A 21,778-nucleotide genomic window follows, 5' to 3' on the forward strand; every position below is an offset into this window, starting at 1 on the left:
AGAGAGAGTTTCAATTACTCAAAATTTGCAACAAACAAAAACTTTTTCTATGCATATAGTGCCACATATAGTTTCATGCATTTGAGTGATTTTCTTTTGTGCAATTGCCATGATGAGTGTTAGTATGATTATCAATTGCTATTTGAACCCTAACAAAGATGATCAAACCCTAGTTTGAGAAGAAATGAAGAAAATGGGAAAAACCCATATTTCACTTACATACACAATATGCCAAATTGCAACTCTTCACCCTAGGCCATAATTGCTTGCCCTCTTGCTTGTAAAATACTTTAATATGATAAACTAACACAATTGCATCCTTGGATCAAGAATCAAACACAAGGAAATCAAAATTTCTTCATACATATGATAATGGTCATATGGCCCAAAAATATTTTCTTCACTACTTTACCCCTCTGGTTCTCTCAACTCTTGAACTAAACTAGGTCAACCAAAGCCATGTCATCCAAGACCATGTCAAGGTGAGTAACTTTGATGTTGACCACCATGGCTAGAGTTGACTAGGTTGACCAGTATAAAGGTGACAAGTAGTGATGTTGAAATAAAGAGAAGATCATGTCACTTTTGCCATTTTGCAAAACAACTCCAAATTGAGCAAAACCACCACCAATCCAACACATTAATTATATAAATGAGATCCACCAAAAAGAAAACCAAAATTCAAACAAAAAGTTCTTGCGGCCATTTAATCAAACACTTGGCGAGGCATAGTTTGCAAATTAGTGTTACATGCTATTATCCAATGGTTTCTTGCCTAAACCAACTTTCTCTCGGTGATCATTAGCTACCTCTATGATCCCCTGCATCAAGCTTGGTACATGCTATGGCTTGGTAGAAAGTGGAAAAGTATGGAGAAAACCACCATGTCAAGCACACCCGGCCACCTTTGGCCCAACTCTCTCTGGCCTCTTTCTCAACCCATCTCCTTGTCCTGGAGCATCTTGGAAGCACAAGGACCGCGCCAGTACCTTGCACTCGATCGCCAAGCCACGGCATTGGCCGGAACACGCGTGTCCAAAACCATGCCAGAGCATGCCAGCCAACGCGGTGAGCGCGCTCTGGACGCGCCAGTACGTCGCCCACTCGAACGCGATCGTCCTCCCCCTGCATCCCTACCACCACGTTGAGCATCTACTCCACGCCCTCTACCACCTAGCCACACTCAAACGCCTGCGGAGGCCTCGTCACCGTCGTCCTCGCCGGCGAAGTACCGCGGGTACTGCCGCACTCATCGCACGCGCCCGAGCCATCCTCTCACCCTTTCTCTGCGCTAGCTAGTCCTGGAGCATCGCTAGAACGCCTCCTACAAGATGCTGTCCTCGCCTTGCCCTTTCGATCGCCGGAGAGGCCACGCCGTCGACGCGCCCTTGCAGCACCCCGCGGCCACCCCTCGACCCTATAAATAGAGGCGATCGGCTCCTCCTTTCTTCACACCATCCACTCCCCTCTCCTCCCTGAGCAATCTCCCCCAGTCAATTTCACCACCCACCGCCGGAGCTGCCCGAATTGCAAGCTCAAGTCCGCCGGAGCTCGCGGAAGCTCTGCGTCACTGGAGCCTCCCGAGCGCCGCCGCTGCACCAAGGCTGTTCCTCGTCGACAACCACTTCTCCGCGCACAGCTTGCCGGACACCTGCAACGGCCTGGTAGGCTCCCCGACCCCCTAGGCTCGCCGCCAGTGAGCTCGCCTCTCGTCGGAGACGACGACGCTCACACGCCGTCGATCTCATTTCTAATCCTACGGCCTAAATTGCTCATACCGTTTCGCTGTGTTAAAACACACTGACGGGTGGCCCCCACCTCGTCAGTGCGGCCCAAGCGCACCAGATGCTTGTTGGGCTGCGCAGTGGGTTTAAATACCGTTTCGGCCCGATAGTGTTTCCCGCCTAAGCCCACGATTCAAATCTGGTTTTAATCTTAATTCAAATTGTTATGCAGATGGTTTAGTAAAATTTGAATAGTTTGAAATCTGCCAAACCAAAATTAGCAAACTTTATACCGTTGGAAAGCCCATGAATTTATCTAACCAATGCCACTGGTCCCACCTCCAAATTCAAAGTAGAATTAACCTGATAAAAATAACAAGACAGGGACTTTTGTACATTCAAACTTTATTCAAAATTCAACCATAATAGATTTTGAATTGATTCCAACTCTAATAAATCACAAATGATGTCCTCTAATTGATTATGCAATAACATAGACAAGTTGTTTGTATGATCATGGACTGGATCAAATTAAATGGCTATGTAGTCAATTCTAGAGCAATTAAACTTGAAATTCAAATTTAACAAATAGTATGAGAGCTACTCTCTCATTTAAATCTTGATCCTAAGTAATATAACCAGGGGGAAAGACTTAGGCTAATGAACCCTTGATAAGTATTACTTAGAGATTTTAATTCATTTAAATGTTAGTATTAAACTATGTGAAGTGTAGCACTTCAATTAAATTATACTCACATATAATAGATATGAAATGTTGACTTTGGTCAACCTATATTTCATACCGATTATTATATGAAGAGATTAAATCTTAATAAGATGTAATGAGAAGAAATTAATTTCTCTAAGGATCTAAATACCAAATTAAAGAAATAGGAATAATGAGAGGAAATTATTTTCCCTTAATTAAAGATTAATCAAATAATCCACCATGCCATGTTTGATTGATGATAGGATTAGTGTGTGGACTCTTTTGAGTGTTTCTAGTTTAGTATGTGAGCTTGGTTTAGTATTTATACCTCGTATTCGTATATAGACGCTAGTAACGAGGAATATCAAGAGGAGGAAGCCTACTCCCAAGAAGAAGAGGAGAACTTCGATAACTACTCTGCTCAAGGCAAGCTAATACTCTTGCTAAACCACCATGATGCAAAGCTCTACAAGAGCAAGGCACCATCACCCATTTAATTTTATGTATTACCTATCCCATGTTTTTACCTTGCAATTACTTTTGCTTATTTACTTCAAAGTACTTTTTGATTTATGATTCACTAGGTATAGAGTAGAACAAGATTAAAGGTTAGCTTAGAAACACTCAAATCTAGATAGCACCCCTCATGAGATAGTTGCTAGTGCTAATCAAATAAAATTTGACTACTCTAGATGGGAACATATGACTTTGAAATGAATTTGAAACCTTGGAATGATGATTCATTCCATTGAATGACTTTGAAGGTGAATATGACCAAGAGAAGATGGTGATTTTTGATATAAAACTGATATGGGTTTGAATGCGATACCCTACCAATTATACAAGTACCCCCACAATACCTGATTATGGGTAGGGCTTAACTAGAAACTTGTGTATTTTAGTATGGGTTCCCTCTAAACAAGCATCATAGGGGTTACGCCGAGGCTGCCTCCGTATATGAGAAATGATGTGAATATGAGGTGAATGTACGACCCAAGCCCTGTGCGGTTCCGGGTTAACGAGTTGGTTTTCACCGGGAGGCCAAGCTCATGGGGACAGGTGCCTATACTAGCATATATAAGTGAAAGGTTAAGGTTGATGATCCGCGTGCTTGAGTTACGATGATTCGGGGTTATCCTCGACGGATGTAATCAAAAGTTGTGGCACAAGAGTACAACCTCTGCGAGTGTTAAACCTATTCGAATAGCCGTGTCCGCGGTTATGGACGATTGGAAAGGCCATACTATTTCCGTTATCGGAATTTTGAAATGATGAATTTGAATGGTGATTTGATTTGGATCCCAAATGAATTGTGGGAATGACACTAATGTTCCCACTTGAGTTAGTCTAGCAAATGATGGGTTTTTACTAAATGTTTATCAAATTAAAACTTGGCTTTATGCAAATAAACCTAGAGCTTAGCACCCCTTACTACACTTAATATGTTTTCTACCTTAGTATTAGTTTGCGAGTACTTTAAAGTACTCATGGCTTTGCCACTGGCTATTCAAATGCCGGACTTTGAAGAGGAGCAACGATATCGGGATGACGGACAACGGGACGTCTACGATAACTAGGATCGTCTTCTAACGTCAAGCGTTGCACTGTGGAATAGATAGTCCACTACTACTATGCTTCAGCTACTTATTTGTGATGTTGAACAATCTATTTGTGTAATATTGGATCATGTGATCCCTTGTTGTAAGACATTATGTGTTGTAATAAATGATGACTGCGAACTACTTACTATTATGTCTCGCAAAAACAATCTTCCTGGGATTGCGATGTATGATGTAATAGGGCATCCGGACTTAAAAATTCGGGTGTTGACAAGTTGGTATCAGAGCCATTGTTTGACCTTAGGAGACCCTAGTTAGAATGGACGTTTGACAAACTTAGTTTTAAATATAATGAATTGCATAATTATGAAAAATACAATCATACCCTTACCTTTGAGATCTTTTTTAAACTAGCCAATTCATGTTCTTATTTATAAGTTACTTAAAATTTTGAACACTTGCACTTCTCTAACTTGCTCATCAATCCCTCTACAGATGGAGCCTATCATCCCACTGGAGCCCTTCATCCAGACTCAAGTGTACGAGCGGGCGAACGGGGGATATCTCATCTTTGAGAGGGATCTGTTTGCCCTCTCGGAGTTCCTCGGACGCTCGCCTCCCGTGTTCTACGGAGGCCAGATCGCTGATCAGACAGGAGGCCAACTCCAATGGATCATCATGGCTAACCTCCCCGGACAGCCGGAGTCACCTATGTTCCGCCAGATTCAGTTCTCTCTCCGAGAGAACACACAGGTGGATGGACTCGCCCGCGCTCTCCAGGAGGGTCTCGCTCGTCTGTGCGGGCAAAACTCGGTGGCGATAGAAGGGGAACGCTTTGCACACTTTGCAAGGTACTCCTCTCTTGGGCTGCCCATCAGCCTGCCGTTCCACCCCGTGCTGAGGCACCACGTGGATCACCTCGACTTTATGATGTTCGAGACCCGTGCTGAGCTGGACAACTCCCGCGCATTCGCCAACAGCACCCACCTCCAGCTGGTTCAGCAGGCGGAGACCATCAACGTCATCGCCAAGGAGCGTAGGACTCTCCGCCAGCTGGTCTCCAAGAAGGAGTACACCATCAACCGCCTCAAGGCCAAGATCGCCGTCCTGAAGGAGACCATCTCCACTCAGGCGGAGCAACTCCAAGCTCTGGAAGGAGAAGGCGAGGGAGAAGACATCCAAGGGGATGGCTACTCCTACGTCAGCAACGATAATGACTACGAGGAGGACGATGAGGGAGATCTGGACTTCCACCAGCACCTGCTGCCGGGATGGACACCACCTTCCCGCTCCGCATCGATGGATAGTAGTTCCGTCTGAGCACTTGCGTCTCGTGATATGTATCGGTCCTTTGTACCCGCCCCATGTATCGTAGATTGTTGAAAGGGTTCTTCAAACCCTCCGGATTGTTGGCTTGTAATATTTGCTACCTTCATGACTATGTTCGTGTGTGTAATATTATTATTATTTTATGAATCAAGTTTAAATTGTGTGAATTTATCCCAAAATGAGCCATAGAAATTTCCCTCTCGTCTCATTATCCACATCCCTGTTCAGATGGCACCTCCAACTCGCAACATGACTCAGGAGGCGATGATGCAGATGTTGCAACAGATGTTGGCTGATAGAGAAGTTGAGAGAGCTGAAAGGCAAGCCAACTTAGCTGTACTTCAACAGCTTGCACAGAACAATCAGGGCCACGGAAACCATGATCACCCTGGGTCAAAGCTGAAAAACTTCCAGAACACCAATCCACCGGTGTTCAGCAAGACGGAGGAACCCCTTGATGCCGATGATTGGCTCCAGACTATGGAGAACAATCTGGAAGTGGCCGGAGTGGAGGAACATGACAAAGTGCTATTCGCCACCCACTATACGGCGGGACACCGCACATGCACGGTGGACAAGTGCTCGCGCATTGAATGCGGGGCAAATAATGACTTGGGCAGATTTCAAGCTCAAGTTTAGCAAGTATCACGTGCCACCGGGTCTCATCAAGAAGATGCGAGATGAGTTCCGCGAACTGAAGCAAGGCCGTCTAACCGTGGTAGAATACCGCGACAGATTCCTCACTCTGTCAAGGTACGCCCCGGATGAGACCGACACCAACGAGAAGAGGAAGGAGAGGTTCCTGAATGGACTGCATGATGAGATGCAGACGGTGCTGATCAACATTCCCTTTGCTGATCTAGAAGCCCTTGTTGACTCCGCCATCCAGATGGAGGGAAAGATCCATCAGGCCAATGAAAACCGCAAGCGCCGCATGATGAATCAGAGTGGGCCCAGCAACACCCACAAGTATCGCCCCAGCTCAAGTGGAGGGTTTGCCCCAAGAAACAACAAGCCCCCGATGCAGAACTCACGTCCGGGTTATCGGAACCGGAGTGGAGGAAACCCGGGCCGGGAGGCCACCACAACAACGACAACAACAACAACAACAACAACTTCAACCGCGCCCCACCTCGAGCCCCCAACCACAACAACAACACCTCCAACACTGCTCCAAGGATCGGGAGCAACGCTGTTCCCATCACTCCCAAGGACAAGTCCACCATCACTTGTTACGAGTGCGGAGTGGTGGGGCACTACTCCAACGAGTGCCCCAAGCGACTCGCCAAGGCTGCCGCCAACACCTGCGGCCCTGCTCTGCAGCAGCGCCGTGTCGCCAACAACAAGAAGTTCACCCCCAACAACCCGAACAACCGTAGCGGCCGCCTCTTTCACATGAGTGCGGAAGAAGCTCAGGAAGCCCCAGATGTTGTGCTGGGTATGTTCTCTATAAACTCAATACCTGCAAGAGTGTTGTTTGATTACGGAGCATCGCATTCGTTTGTTACTTGAAGATTTTGCATGCACTAGTAAGATTCAACCTATCGAGTTTGAAGCATGTCATGATAGTTCAAATACCGGATCAACCACTAAAGCTAGAAAAATTTGCAAAGATGTTCCTATCGGAATTCATGAAATAGAATTTTATGCAAATTTGATTGTTACAGGAACAAAAGGATTGGAAGTAGTACTGGGTATGGACTGGATGTCGAAACATCATGGGCTGATTGATTGTGCCAAGAAGGCTATCACCATGACTAGTAGCACCGGAATATTAGTCGAGCACATATCTGAAAGACTGCCCAGAAAGTTTACCTGCAACCAAAGCCTAGCTAAACCCACCTTGGATCAGATCAGGGTCGTTTGTCGATACCCGATGTGTTTCCCGATGATCTACCCGGTATGCCCCCGGATCGGGATATCGAGTTTATCATTGAGTTAATCCCTGGAACCGGACCTATAGCCCAGAGAGCCTATAGTATGAACCCAGCAGAGTTAGTGGAACTGAAGAAGCAACTGAATGATATGCTATTCAAGGGTCTGATTAGGCCAAGTGCGTCACCTTGGAGATCACCAGTTTTGTTTGTGGACAAGAAGGATGGTGCAAATCATTTATGCATGGATTATCGTAAACTTAACGATGTCACCATCAAGAACAAATATCCCTTGCCAAAGATAGAAGATCTGTTTGACCAAGCGATCGGTGCCAAAGTGTTCTCGAAGATTGATCCGAGAACTGGTTACCATCAGCCGAAGATTCGTGCCACCGATATCCCCAAAACTGCCTTCACCACCAGATATGGATTGTATGAGTACAATGTCATGTCATTTGGATTGACCAACGCCCCCGCTTATTTCATGAATCTCATGAATAAGGTCTTCATGAACTTCCTGGATAAGTTTGTCGTTGTTTTCATCGACGACATCCTTATCTACTCCAAATCTGAAGAAGAGCATGAGCAACACTTGGAAGTGGTCTTAGATACCCTTCGGGAACATCAGCTGTACGCCAAGTTCAGCAAGTGCGAGTTCTGGTTAAAGGAAGTAGGATTCCTGGGACACATATTGTCCGCCGGAGGAATTGCCGTTGACCCCTCGAAGATTAAGACTGTTGAAGAATGGAAAGCCCCAACCACCCAGACTGAGGTCCGTGTGTGAAGGATTCTCAAGCATAGCCAGACCAATGACGCAATTGTTAAAGAAGGATAAGAAGTTCGAATGGACGGACAAGTGTGAAGAGAGTTTCCAACAGCTCAAGAGCAGACTGACTTCAGCCCCAATACTGATCATGCCGGACATCACCAAACCATTTGATGTGTATTGTGATGCCTCCAAGATTGGTCTTGGATGTGTGTTGATGCAAGAAGGGAAAGTGATATCTTACCTGTCAAGGCAACTGAAGCAGCATGAACAGAACTATCCAACCCATGACTTAGAGCTAGCAGCCGTGGTTTTAGCACTGAAAGTGTGCGAGATCTATTCAGATCATAAGAGCCTGAAGTATATCTTCACTCAGAAGGAGCTGAACATGAGGCAGAGAAGATGGTTAGAGCTAATCAAGGATTACGATATGGAAATTCACTACCACCCCGGCAAGGCCAATGTGGTAGCAGATGCTTTGAGTAGACTGCCGTGCCAGTTGAACTCCATGATCGCAGAAGAGCAACCTAGCCTGTTTCAAGAATTTGAACAGTTTAGAAGGGAGCTGGTGAGTGAAGGATTTCTCGCAAGCATTGAACTTCAACCCACCCTGATTAGTCAAATCAAGGAAGCCCAGAAGGGAAATGCAAGCATTGACGGGATCAAGAGCCAAATAGCTGCAGGAAAAGCACCGGGATTCACTGTTGATGAAGAAGGAGTTCTATGGTACAACGGACGCCTTTGTGTGCCGTCGGATTCGGAGTTGAAGCAAGTCATTCGAAAGAAGCTCATGACACCCTTTACTCCATTCACCCCGGAGGTACCAAGATGTACCAAGATTTGAAGGAACAATTTTGGTGGCATGGAATGAAGAGAGAAATAGGGAGCTACATTGCCAAGTGTGACATCCGTCAAAGAGTCAAGGCAGAACATCAACGCCCCGCAGGCTCGTTGCAACCCCTACAGATTCCCGAATGGAAGTGGGATTACGTCGGAATGGACTTCATCACCGGACTACCCAAATCTAGTAAAGGAAATGATTCTATCCGGGTAGTGGTCGACGAGGTTGACCAAAGTCGCCCACTTCATCCCCGTCAAGACCACCTATCAAGGACCAAGACTTGCGAGTTATATATCTCACGGATAGTCAGCACCGCACGGAACACCGAAGTCGATAGTATCCGATAGAGGATCCCAATTCACCTCTAGATTCTGGCAGAAAGTACATGAAGGACTCGGAACCCGGCTAAATTTCAGCACCGCCTATCACCCGCAGACAGATGGACAGACTGAACGAGTCAACCAGATACTGGAAGATATGTTGAGAGAATGTGTGCTAGAATATGGATCCAAGTGGCAAGACTGCTTGCCGTACGCAGAATTCTCGTACAACAACAGCTACCAAGCCAGTTTGCAAATGGCCCCCTTTGAAGCCCTGTACGGAAGGAAGTGCCGTACCCCTCTGAACTGGTTGGAAGTCGGAGAGAGTCAAGTCTTTGGACCAGATATTCTCCGCGAAGCTGAAGAGAAGGTTCACAAGATCCGCGAGTACCTCAAGACCGCTCAATCAAGACAGAAGAGCTACGCCGACAAGAGACGCCGAGAGATGACCTTCGAGATCGGAGATTTCGTATATCTCAAAGTGTCCCCCCCTTAAAGGGATGCAGAGATTCCAGCTTAGAGGAAAGCTTGCACCCCGATATGTTGGACCTTTCAAAGTCCTGAGTCGCCGAGGAGAAGTGTCCTATCAACTGGAGTTACCAGAAGAAATGTCAGCTGTGCACAATGTGTTTCACATCTCGTTACTCCGGAAATGCTTAGAGGTACCTGAGAAGACCGAGGTTTTCAAGAACATCGACCATCGAGCTGTGGATATCAACTCAGATCTGACATACCGTGAAGTACCTATTCGCATCCTGGAAGAAGCCTTCAGAACCACCCGTACCCGGAGTATCAAGTTTCTGAAGATACAATGGAGTAACCACACCGAAGAAGAAGCCACTTGGGAGAGAGAAGACTTCATGAAGACTGAGTACCCAGATCTCTTTAGTACCTAGTTTTCTTTAAGATCTCGGGACGAGATCTTTTGTAAGGGAAAAGGGTTTGTAACATCCCAAGTTTCAACAATAATAAAATCAAGAGAGAGTTTCAACTATTCAAAATTTGCAACAAACAAAAACTTTTTATATGCATATAGTGCCACATATAGTTTCATGCATTTGAGTAATTTTCTTTTGTGCAATGGCCATGATGAGTGTTAGTATGATTATCAATTGCTATTTAAACCCTAACAAAGATGATCAAACCCTAGTTTGAGAAGAAATGAAGAAAATGGGAAAAACCCATATTTCACTTACATACACAATATGCCAAATTACAACTCTTCACCCTAGGCCATAATTGCTTGCCCTCTTGCTTGTAAAATACTTTAATATGATAAACTAACACAATTGCATCCTTGGATCAAGAATCAAACACAAGGAAATCAAAATTTCTTCATACATATGATAATGGTCATATGGCCCAAAAATATTTTCTTCACTACTTTACCCCTCTGGTTCTCTCAACTCTTGAACTAAACTAGGTCAACCAAAGCCATGTCATCCAAGACCATGTCAAGGTGAGTAACTTTGATGTTGACCACCATGGCTAGAGTTGACTAGGTTGACCAGTATAAAGGTGACAAGTAGTGATGCTTGAAATAAAGAGAAGATCATGTCACTTTTGCCATTTTGCAAAACAACTCCAAATTGAGCAAAACCACCACCAATCCAACACATTAATTATATAAATGAGATCCACCAAAAAGAAAACCAAAATTCAAACAAAAAGTTCTTGCGGCCATTTAATCAAACACTTGGCAGGCATAATTTGCAAATTGTGTTACATGCTATTGTCCAGTGTGTTCTTGCCTAAACCAACTTTCTCTGGTGATCATTAGCTACATCTATGATCCCTGCATCGAGCTTGGTACTTGCTAGGGTTGGAGAAAGTGGAAAAGTATTGAGAAAACCACCATGTCAAGCACACCCGACCACCTTTGGGCATCCCTCTCTCTGGCCTCTCTCTCAACCCATCTCCTTGTCCTGGAGCATCTTGGAAGCATAAGGACCGCGCCAGTACCTTGCACTCGATCGCCAAGCCACGCCATTGGTCGGAACGCCCGCGTCCAAAACCATGCCAGAGCATGCCAGCCAACGCGGTGAGCGCGCTCTGCACGCGCCAGTACGTCGCGCGCTCGATCGCCTCCGTCCTTCCCCTGCATCCCTACCACCACGTTGAGCATCTACTCCACGCCCTCTACCACCTAGCCACACTCGAGCGACTGCGGAGGCCTCGTCACCGTCGTCCTCGCCGGAGAAGTACCGCAGGTACTGCCGCACTCATCGCACGCGCCCGAGCCATCCTCTCACCCTTTCTCTGCGCTAGCTAGTCCTGGAGCATCGCTAGAACGCCTCCTACAAGATGCTGTCCTCGCCTTGCCCTTTCGATCGCCGGAGAAGACACGCCGTCGAAGCGCCCTTGCAGCACCCCGCGGCCACCCCTCGACCCTATAAATAGAGGCGATCGGCTCCTCCTTTCTTCACACAATCCACTCCCCTCTCCTCCCTGAGTAATCTCCCCCAGTCAATTTCACCACCCACCGCCGGAGTTGCCCGAATTGCAAGCTCAAGTCCGCCGGAGCTCGCGGAAGCCCTGCTTCACCTGGAGCCTCCCCGAGCGCCGCCGCTGCACCAAGTTGTTCCTCGTCGACAACCACTTCTCCGCGCACACTGCCAGACACCTGCAACGGCCTGGTAGGCTCCCCGACCCCCTAGGCTCGCCGCCAGTGAGCTCGCCTCTCGTCGGAGACGACGACGCTCACACGCCGTCGATCTCATTTCTAATCCTACGGCCTAAATTGCTCATACTGTTTCGCTGTGTTAAAACACACTGACGGGTGGCCCCCACCTCGTCAGTGCGGCCCAAGCGCACCAGATGCTTGCTGGGCTGCGCAGTGGGTTTAAATACCGTTTCGGCCCAGTAGTGTTTCCCGCCTAAGCCCACCATTCAAATCTGGTTTTAATCTTAATTCAAATTGTTCTGCAGATGGTTTAGTAAAATTTGAATAGTTTGAAATCTGCCAAACCAAAATTAGCAAACTTTATACCGTTGGAAAGCCCATGAATTTATCTAACCAATGCCACTGGTCCCACCTCCAAATTCAAAGTAGAATTAACCTGATAAAAATAACAAGACATGGACTTTTGTACATTCAAACTTTATTCAAATTCAACCATAATAGATTTTGAATTGATTCCAACTCTAATAAATCACAAATGATGTCCTCTAATTGATTATGCAATAACATAGACCAGTTGTTTGTATGATCATGGACTGGATCAAATTAAATGGCTATGTAGTCAATTCTAGAGCAATTAAGCTTGAAATTCAAATTTAACAAATAGTATGAGAGCCACTCTCTCATTTAAATCTTGATCCTAAGTAATATAACCATGGGGAAAGACTTAGGCTAATGAACCCTTGATAAGTATTACTTAGAGATTTTAATTCATTTAAATGTTAGTATTAAACTATGTGAAGTGTAACACTTCAATTAAATTATACTCACATATAATAGATATGAAATGTTGACTTTGGTCAACCTATATTTCATACCTGAGTATTATATGAAGAGATTAAATCTTAATAAGATGTAATGAGAGGAAATTATTTTCCCTTAATTAAAGATTAATCAAATAATCCACCATGCCATGTTTGATTGATGATAGGATTAGTGTGTGGACTCTTTTGAGTGTTTCTAGTTTAGTATGTGAGCTTGGTTTAGTATTTATACCTCGTATTCGTATATAGACGCTAGTAACGAGGAGTATCAAGAGGAGGAAGCCTACTCCCAAGAAGAAGAGGAGAACTTCGATAACTACTCTGCTCAAGGCAAGCTAATACTCTTGCTAAACCACCATGATGCAAAGCTCTACAAGAGCAAGGCACCATCACCCATTTAATTTTATGTATTACCTATCCCATGTTTTTACCTTGCAATTACTTTTGCTTATTTACTTCAAAGTACTTTTTGATTTATGATTCACTAGGTATAGAGTAGAACAAGATTAAAGGTTAGCTTAGAAACACTCAAATCTAGATAGCACCCCTCATGAGATAGTTGCTAGTGCTAATCAAATAAAATTTGACTACTCTAGATGGGAACATATGACTTTGAAATGAATTTGAAACCTTGGAATGATGATTCATTCCATTGAATGACTTTGAAGGTGAATATGACCAAGAGAAGATGGTGATTTTTGATATAAAACTGATATGGGTTTGAATGCGATACCCTTCCAATTATACAAGTACCCCCACAATACCCGATTATGGGTAGGGCTTAACTAGAAACTTGTGTATTTTAGTATGGGTTCCCTCTAAACAAGCATCATAGGGGTTACGCCGAGGCTGCCTCCGTATATGAGAAATGATGTGAATATGGGGTGAATGTACGACCCAAGCCCTGTGCAGTTCCCGGGTTAACAGTTGGTTTTCACCGGGAGGCCAAGCTCATGGGGAGAGGTGCCTATACTAGCGTATATAAGTGAAAGGTTAAGGTTGATGATCCGCGTACTGAGTTACGATGATTCGGGGTTATCCTCGACGGATGTAATCAAAAGTTGTGGCACAAGAGTACAACCTCTGCAGAGTGTTAAACCTATTCGAATAGCCGTGTCCGCGGTTATGGACGATTGGAAAGGCCATACTATTTCCGTTATCAGAATTTTGAAATGATGAATTTGAATGGTGATTTGATTTGGATCCCAAATGAATTGTGGGAATGACACTAATGTTCCCACTTGAGTTAGTCTAGCAAATGATGGGTTTTTACTAAATGTTTATCAAATTAAAACTTGGCTTTATGCAAATAAACCTAGAGCTTAGCACCCCTTACTACACTTAATATGTTTTCTACCTTAGTATTAGTTTGCGAGTACTTTAAAGTACTCATGGCTTTGCCCTGGCTATTCAAATGCCAGACTTTGAAGAGGAGCAACAGTATCAGGATGACGGACAACAGGACGTCTACGATAACTAGGATCGTCTTCTAACGTCAAGCGTTGCTCGTGGAATAGATAGTCCACTACTACTACGCTTCCGTTACTTATTTGTGATGTTGAACAATCTATTTGTGTAATATTGGATCATGTGATCCCTTGTTGTAAGACATTATGTGTTGTAATAAATGATGACTCTGAACTATTTACTATTATGTCTCGCAAAAACAATCTTCCTGGGATTGCGATGTATGATGTAATAGGGCATCCGGACTTAAAAATTCGGGTGTTGACAACTACTCCCTTAGATTAGCTTTTTTGGGTTGATTTATATGGCGTGGTGTTAGTCCTTTTTTAATTTGTACATATAACCATCTTTTCTATAAATGCATTGAAACACAAGGGGCTTTTGCCTTTTCGCGAAAAATGCTGTTCGAAAATATTAGCATGCACTGAACTGTAGCGGTTTGTTCTCCGTTAGGTGTCGGCTGACAGCGGAGATGCTTGCTGAGTAGGGGAATGGCTTGGGTTGTGTCGCCTTTTGTAAGCCTGCAGAATCTCGTATGTATCAGAGAATGTTTTGTCAGTTTCAGGAAAATGATCTAAAACCTGTTATGTAATGCCTATTTGATCTAAGAAGATGCATGTGGTACTCCGTCGTGCGAGTACGAATGAACCTCTTCAGATAAGTGTAACCTGATATATATCTTACTTATAGATTCGGATGAGGGGTTTAACATAACAGGTTTCGTGGTGTAGTTGGTTATCACGTCAGTCTAACACACTGAAGGTCTCCGGTTCAAACCCGGGCGAAGCCATTTATTTTTTTCCGCTGATTTATTTTTGAACCGTTTTAAAATAAATATATCAGCGAGCTATTCGTATACATCGTATTCGATTATCCACTCGCTAGTGACGTACAGCTCGTTCTCAGGATTAGCTTTTGCATCTTACAACGGGGAAATGGAAAATGAGGGTGAGCTAGATTTAACCATTTGATAATTCAGATTCATCTGTTTCTACGATCGCATCGATCGTGTGGTCCAACGAGCGACGAAATTGTGCCGTCAGCAAACCAGTGTAATTTGATTCATTTATGTTAGAAATCTTTTAAAAGCTCTAGGTTCTTAAGATGTTCCGGACAAGATTAAAGTCCACGGCTCGAGGCTGATGAAGAACGGGCTGGCACTGGGAGCTGAGGTACACCAACATAAAATTAGAGGAGCAGTAACATGTGGTTTGGCACCGCTCGCACTCCTACGACGCCCATGGACAGTACGTGCGACTCTTCCAGCCTTTGCAGACCCTGCAAGCTGCAGACGCTTGATGGATTTTTTTTAGCTATAAAAGTTTTTAATAATGGTTGCTGAAATATGCCTATCATTTAGTAGTATACACTAGGTTCCTATTTGGAGTCGAGCTACTGATTTTTTTTCCCATCTAGCTAAATCTTTTTGTCATCCTGAAATAAACATTGAACTCGAAGGTAATGCAGCGTTTGCAACAAGATTACTTGTTGTGAGTAATAGTAGTACTCAACATTGTTGCCTCCAAGTTACGCTTACAGGACAGATTTTGTAAAACAAAGTGAATATAAGTATATAAGAGAGGGAAACCATGAGGAGAACAAAAGCGATACACTTCGTTGCCTTCAACTCAGTGAAGTTGATTCGAAATACCGCTAACTGAATAAATCAATCAGCAAAGTTCTCTCTCGCGACACCCAAACAACAATTCGATGAGAATTCTACCACAGCTAGTACAATACTCTTCGCAGATCTTACACTATATAAAGGTTACCTAAGACCAGCAGGACTAGCATCTCGCAAGTAATTGAAGTAAATGCATCACAATTCACATGCCCACGAAAAGAAACAGAGCTGAGAAGGTATCTAAAGCTTCAGCAACACACAAGAACATTCATGGATAGAATACAGGACTGGATTGATGATGATTCTATGGAGCACAGCTATCCAACAACAACCCTTAAATGTAGTATCTGCGCTGCATGTGTACTCCTGCACTTGGAGAGACCAGCGGTCGACGATTGTCAGCACCACCGAGGTTCCACTGGATGTCAGGTGCAGCATGACGATATCTTACCGGCTCCACAAAGTGGTACTCAGAGTGTCTGCCTCTTCCCCTTTGACTGTCAACATCTGTGTCACGGTCGCTCCCCTGGTACCAGCCATGGCCCCTACCGCTCTGTTGCTGGCCAAGGTGATGTGGTGCTGGGAAGGGCTGCTGATATTCCCACTCTTTTTCATTCCATATCATCAGGTTTTCATCTACGAAACTCATGCTTACGTTGCCTTCTCCACCCTGCAGATCCACTCCACCATCTCCTTCAGCTATTTGGTGAGAATCATGAAACCATTCGGGAACGCCATTGTCTTGTGCATCGCTCGGAGGATGGAAGGTGTATTTAGGCATCCAGCGAAGCCTAGATGGAGCTGGTGATTCATGGAACAAGTGTCTCCTGCTTGCCCTCTCCTCGTAGCCATAGCGACTGACCGCATTTCTTTGGCCCTCAACATGGTAGAGCCTTGGATTGCCAGTTGCATGATGCTTTACCCAAGTATTGTCAGGCCAGGGGACCATGTGAGTTTGTTTTGAATGGTCCACAGTACCATCATCGGTCTTGGACTCAAATTGCTCCGCTCCTTGCTGCCACTGATCAGAAGACTGCTGTACAACGTTTGCCACATTGAAGTAGTCAGCCGGTTCAGCAACATTTTGCACCCTTGAAGCCAGTCCATCACTCTTTTGTTTCCAAGGACCACCAGGCCTCCCTTGATAATCCAAGGTTGTTTTCCTATCCAGCCAGTCGTTGAGCTCAGTTGTAACTTTGACTTCAGTAGAACTAGCAGGTGCTTCTTTATCATGATACTTAGTCTCCAAATTGGAGTTTGCCCTATTACCATAAGATGTTTGGTTCTCTCCTGGTAATATTGGCACCCCATTCTGCTGTTGCAGCTCTTCATGTAAAGGCTCATGGGCATACCATCCTGCTTCACTCTTTTTCGTTGTCGCCACATTCTCCAAAACCATACTGTGACTTTCAGATGGTTCTGTGGCAGCAGCAACAGCCATACCATTTGGACATCCTTCTGCGTGCACTTCTTTCTTGCCTGTCTGTTTAATCGTCTTGTACATGGCACTATCATTCGAAACTGAATCCTCAGCAAGCTGTAGACCATGCTGATTCTTTTCTGATTTCTTGACCTGCTGCAGCCTTGAGAGGCTAGTGGCTGTATCATGTAATTCCTTGGCAGCTGCTGCCCACTCTAGGTTTACCGATGCAAGTGAGACATCCTCAATCATTATACTACCCACAATAAGACCTGTAACGGAGGTAACCTTGGCAGGAATTGTAGAACCATTGATAGCAGTTTTATGAACACTCGATACTTTTGTAGAATTCTTCTGATTACCAAACACAAGTGTAGCTGCAGGCCTAATTGCATCAGAATCCCTCCTGATGTTCTTGTTCCTGGTCAAGAGGTTCTCATGAGATTTAGCTTCAGCACCCTTTGTGTCTGCAAGAGTCTTGCTATCGGTCATATTTCTCTCACGTGAATCAAAATGCCTTCGCCTATTCTCCATCCGTAAGTGCTCTGGAGTACTGTTATCATGTGAAAGTGGGGTACTTTCCTTGGCAATGTATTCTATCATGTTAACCTCTGTTTTCTTGGCTGAAGACATGACATTATGAATCCACGGACCTTTAATAACACCTGAAGTATTTGACGCTGGGCTGGAACCAATAGAAACTTCCATTACCTTGACTCCATTTACTGGTTGAGGCACATTAAGACCATCAGCAGAGACAATACAATGTGTACCTGCCGTTGAACTAGTAATCCCATCACCTTGTGTTTTCTGTTTGCAGTACATATTATCTGCATCTGGGGGTGCATCATTGGACTTGTGACTCTGTATTGACTGATACCTCCTCAATTCTTCCAGTTTTGTAATAGCATTTGCTTTTTGTTGACGAATCCAGTTCTCTGCATCATGTAGTTGTTTGGCAGCTTGAGAAGACAAATCTCTCATTCTGGAATGCTGAATGCACCAAGAGAAACACTAGTTAAGTAACAAACATGGCAAACAATACTCTTAGTAACATTTTCGTAGTATTTGCTTGCCCAATTTTCTGTGTGTTTGTCTGTGTATGCGTGTGTGGCACTCTATTAACGGATTGCAGGTAACAGAAGCTGAATAACATTATAAGAAAAAGGATGTGCCTAAAGAAATTATGTGGAACTTTACAACTATAAATGGAACAAACACACTGTACATTAGCAAGGTGTAACCAGGCCCGGCCCTGAGGGGGGGCAGGCGGGGCGGCCGCCCCGGGCCCCCAAACCTAAGGGGGCCCAAAGTCCTGGCAAGCTAAGGCAGCGGCGGCGGAGGTTCATCGGCGGCGCCATTAGAGCAGCAGACTGTTTCTCTCGTGTCGTTCAAAGAGGAGGTCAGGAGGACGACCGAACGAAGCGTTACTCTGTTAAGTGGGCTGGACGATTCTTTTCCCTTTTGTTATGTTGGGCTTTTTTCCTTAATGAGTTTGGGCCTTTTTTCCTTTAATTAGCTGTGAGGATACTAAATGCGTGGGGGGCCCTCAAAAAAAAAGTGCGTGGGGGTCTGTTGAGGTAAGATATATCATGTATACACGCACAGATCAATTTGAGAAGTGGCGCTCTAAAAATTAATCGTATTTTGAAGTGCAGAATTCTTTTTCTGGCACGAGAAACGAGAGTCAAAAAAAGAACATATGCCTGCTCAAAATTCCATATACGATGATGTAGGTCCTCATACTTGGCTACTTAATCCGGCGCAGGACGTTGGGGTCCATAAAATATTATCATTAGTGACTTTAAAAATAAAACCATCATTGTCTCAAAAACAAGGCCATCATATAAACATATATTTTTGGTATCAAAAATTAAGGACGTCGTAGAATTACCTAAATTTAGATGTATCTAGCAGATTTATCTAAATTTCACTATATCTAAATCGTCTAGATAAATCCAAATTTAGACAAATCTGTGATATCTTTTTAAAATAAAATGAGTACGTAAATTATTAACATACCATCATTAGTGACTTTATATCTAGGAATACCGGATATTCTTAAAACAACAAAGTATAATATTTGATATCAATATTGTTTGTATGGATTATAAATGTTAATTGGTATCATTTCATGTATATGTGTATAAATAATTATTTGAGACTTCTAGGGCCCTAGATTTTCATTTCGCCCCGGGTCCCTGAAATCTCAGGACCGGCCCTGGGTGTAACAAAGATAAATGAATTTACCAGGTAAAAAGCAATACTGGAAGGAGTAACAAAAAAAATCTCTAATAGCAAGTTTTGCAGAAGGAATCGGTTCTCGATTAAAAGTGAACAACCAGGAATTTTACGAAACAAACGCAACTTAATGGGATAAAGAAACACATAAACCGTTGTCAGGTAGATGCAGTAGAAGGGACATACACACTGAATAATTCATCTCGTACAAATCTCCCTGGATGCTCACTTGTCTACCCCTAACCCTAGTATGACCATCTCAATCAAAATTTACAGAAGTACAGAAGAAAAACATGTTTAGCCACGTTTTATCTTTCTATACATCTCAGCACTCACGAGGTACAAAGGAGATAACAGCCACATACCTGGAATTCACAATCGAGCCAATTTGACACCTTATCAGCAGCTGTCACATGTACCTGCTGTGAGGCGTTCCCAGAAAAAAGTTGGTCCTGTTGAGCATCTGCCATAACAACTCCGTGTGAAGAGTCGACCATCGAGTACTCTTCCCATCCATGTCCATTAGAAGGTATGTCCTGAGCAGAACAGTCAAGCCCATATCCTGAGATATCACCTCTTCCATATGGATGGCAATTAGCAGATTTACCAGCTTTTCCTGGTTCACTATATTCAGTAACTTGTTCTTCTGACAAACCAACAACAACTAGACCCTTAGCAGGCACATTTGATGGTTTAGTTGGCACAGAACTGCTGCTTTCAGAAACAGAATTAAGCTTGTCAAATGCAGGACCAACCTCACTGGTGACAGCACTGAAGGGAACATATTCTGCCGCGTGATCTGCCTCGACATTAATGCTTTTTGGGTGTTCAACCTTGGATTCCTTGGGTAGAGATGAACGTGTATTGGCCAAGTTAAGAGCACGAAGATTTCTAGCTTTGATGTTTAGACACTTTATTTTCTCTAAGAGGGCCAGATCCTTCTTGATGATAGGTTGCTTCTCAATCTCAAGTACATCTGCACAACCATTCTTGACCTTCAGAAGAACGTGGCAAGGTTGATTTATGGCAGAACAATCAGCGGGCATGTGAGGATGAGATGGATCCCTGTTGTCTGAAAAGTGCCCACCATGTCCAGTATGCTGCCTTGCTGCCGCCTTCTTGTTGAGTGTGGACTGACCAAAATGAGCAAGCGATTCAGCAGGGAAGCCAATAGGGTCTGCATTATTGTATGGACCATACTGTGCCTCTCCTCTGTGCAATATTCCATCTTCATCAGGGGGTTGATCAGGAGGAGGGTGCCAGTAATCCACCCACGGAGGAGGCATACATATATTAGGACCTTTTGGAGCATGCAGTTGAGCCTGCTCAGCACCACCCCCTGTCAACTTTGCAGCAGGAATAGGATCACCACCTTTGAACATGTAGTTAATTCCTGAGATACTTTCATGCTCATAACTCCAAGACGAAATTACCTCACCAGTTCCTGTCAAACACGAATATCTTCGTTATTATGCCGTATAAGAAAGAAACACATCGCGTCATATGGAAAGAAAAATACAGTTATTGAACACAGATTGCTATGAACCAATGACAGACTTGTGAGTTATGAAGTGTGAAAGAGTGGCATAGCTCATAGCATTCATGAAGCAAGTGTATACCAGTTATCAGGTTCTTTCCTTGCTCATCTTGTGTCGCCGCCATACCAGAACCAACAGTTGGCCACCTTCCTGAATTTTGTCCTGTAACTCATAAGACAATGAGTAAGCAGAAAAAAAATTGGAGACTAATTAACTGTATGGAACTGTTAAAGCTTTGAGGAAGAAAACACCAGTTTAACAGAACATATAGACCTGTCCAAACAAGTAAAAAACCAGCAGTGTATCTATGTTGTTCCAAATAACTTGTTGCCAAACAACAGTATGTGCTTAGATACGATACAGTGTACCCTCCAAAAAAAAAAAAGATATGATACAGTGTAAATAACTGAAGTGCAAACAGACTTTTCTGCAAACCAAATGAAATGTCACAGTTCTTTACCTTGTTGACTGTTTGACACGGAATTTTTGGAGCCAAGTTCCGGGAAGTCATCCAGACTTAGGCTGAAACCTTTCCCCCGTGATGTAGGTGCCTACATTGGCAAAATGAACTATTATATATACATCTCAGTTAGTTGCCAACTTGAGTTAGAGATGAGGTGCATACACGTCTGCCAACGTTTCTGAATGGTGCTTTCAGAACATTGGTGTAAGAATCTGGAAAACCAGAAAGTTGCAAGCTCCCTGATCTTGCCTCTGTGCTTAGAGGACGACTTGCAGCAGTTGGCAAATGATGCGATGGTAAGTCAAGGAAGTCACTTCCGATTGTTGATGATGACGTTGAGCTTCCTCGGGAAGAAGGACGGTCATCCATGTGGCTAGGTGAGACTGAAGCTCCATCATTCTTGTGATCCAGAAGCCAAGGTGAACCCCATGCGTTTGATGATGGGAACGCTGATTTGTT

General features: G+C 44.0%; 1 protein-coding gene and 1 non-coding gene across 2 annotated transcripts; one reads left to right on the forward strand and one right to left on the reverse strand.

Annotated features, from left to right (window-relative positions):
• Positions 1-14,749: 14,749 nt before the first annotated feature.
• On the forward strand, positions 14,750-14,823 carry TRNAV-AAC. Its single transcript has one exon. It is a non-coding gene; the product is annotated as a tRNA-Val (tRNA).
• An 897-nt stretch (positions 14,824-15,720) lies between these two features.
• LOC124699103 lies at positions 15,721-20,632 on the reverse strand. The gene is made up of 2 exons (XM_047231468.1): positions 19,684-20,632; positions 15,721-18,070 (listed from the first exon to the last, which is right to left on the reverse strand). Exons 1-2 carry the CDS (start codon positions 20,602-20,604, stop codon positions 15,992-15,994), a joined length of 3,000 nt encoding a protein of 999 aa, XP_047087424.1. The 5' UTR covers positions 20,605-20,632; the 3' UTR covers positions 15,721-15,991.
• Between the last annotated feature and the right edge of the window lie 1,146 nt (positions 20,633-21,778).

This window comes from Lolium rigidum, chromosome 3 (assembly GCF_022539505.1).
Source record: "Lolium rigidum isolate FL_2022 chromosome 3, APGP_CSIRO_Lrig_0.1, whole genome shotgun sequence".
Taxonomy (NCBI): domain Eukaryota; kingdom Viridiplantae; phylum Streptophyta; class Magnoliopsida; order Poales; family Poaceae; genus Lolium; species Lolium rigidum.

What these genes read in the sequence shown, in the direction of transcription:
- LOC124699103 (XM_047231468.1), bottom strand. Translation starts at nt 20,604, where the DNA reads ATGCCTCCTCCGTGGGTGGATTACTGGCACCCTCCTCCTGATCAACCC. An exon ending in GGCTCGATTGTGAATTCCAG is followed by an intron (nt 18,071 to 19,683) that starts GTATGTGGCTGT and finishes TGGTGCATTCAG; the next exon opens with CATTCCAGAATGAGAGATTT.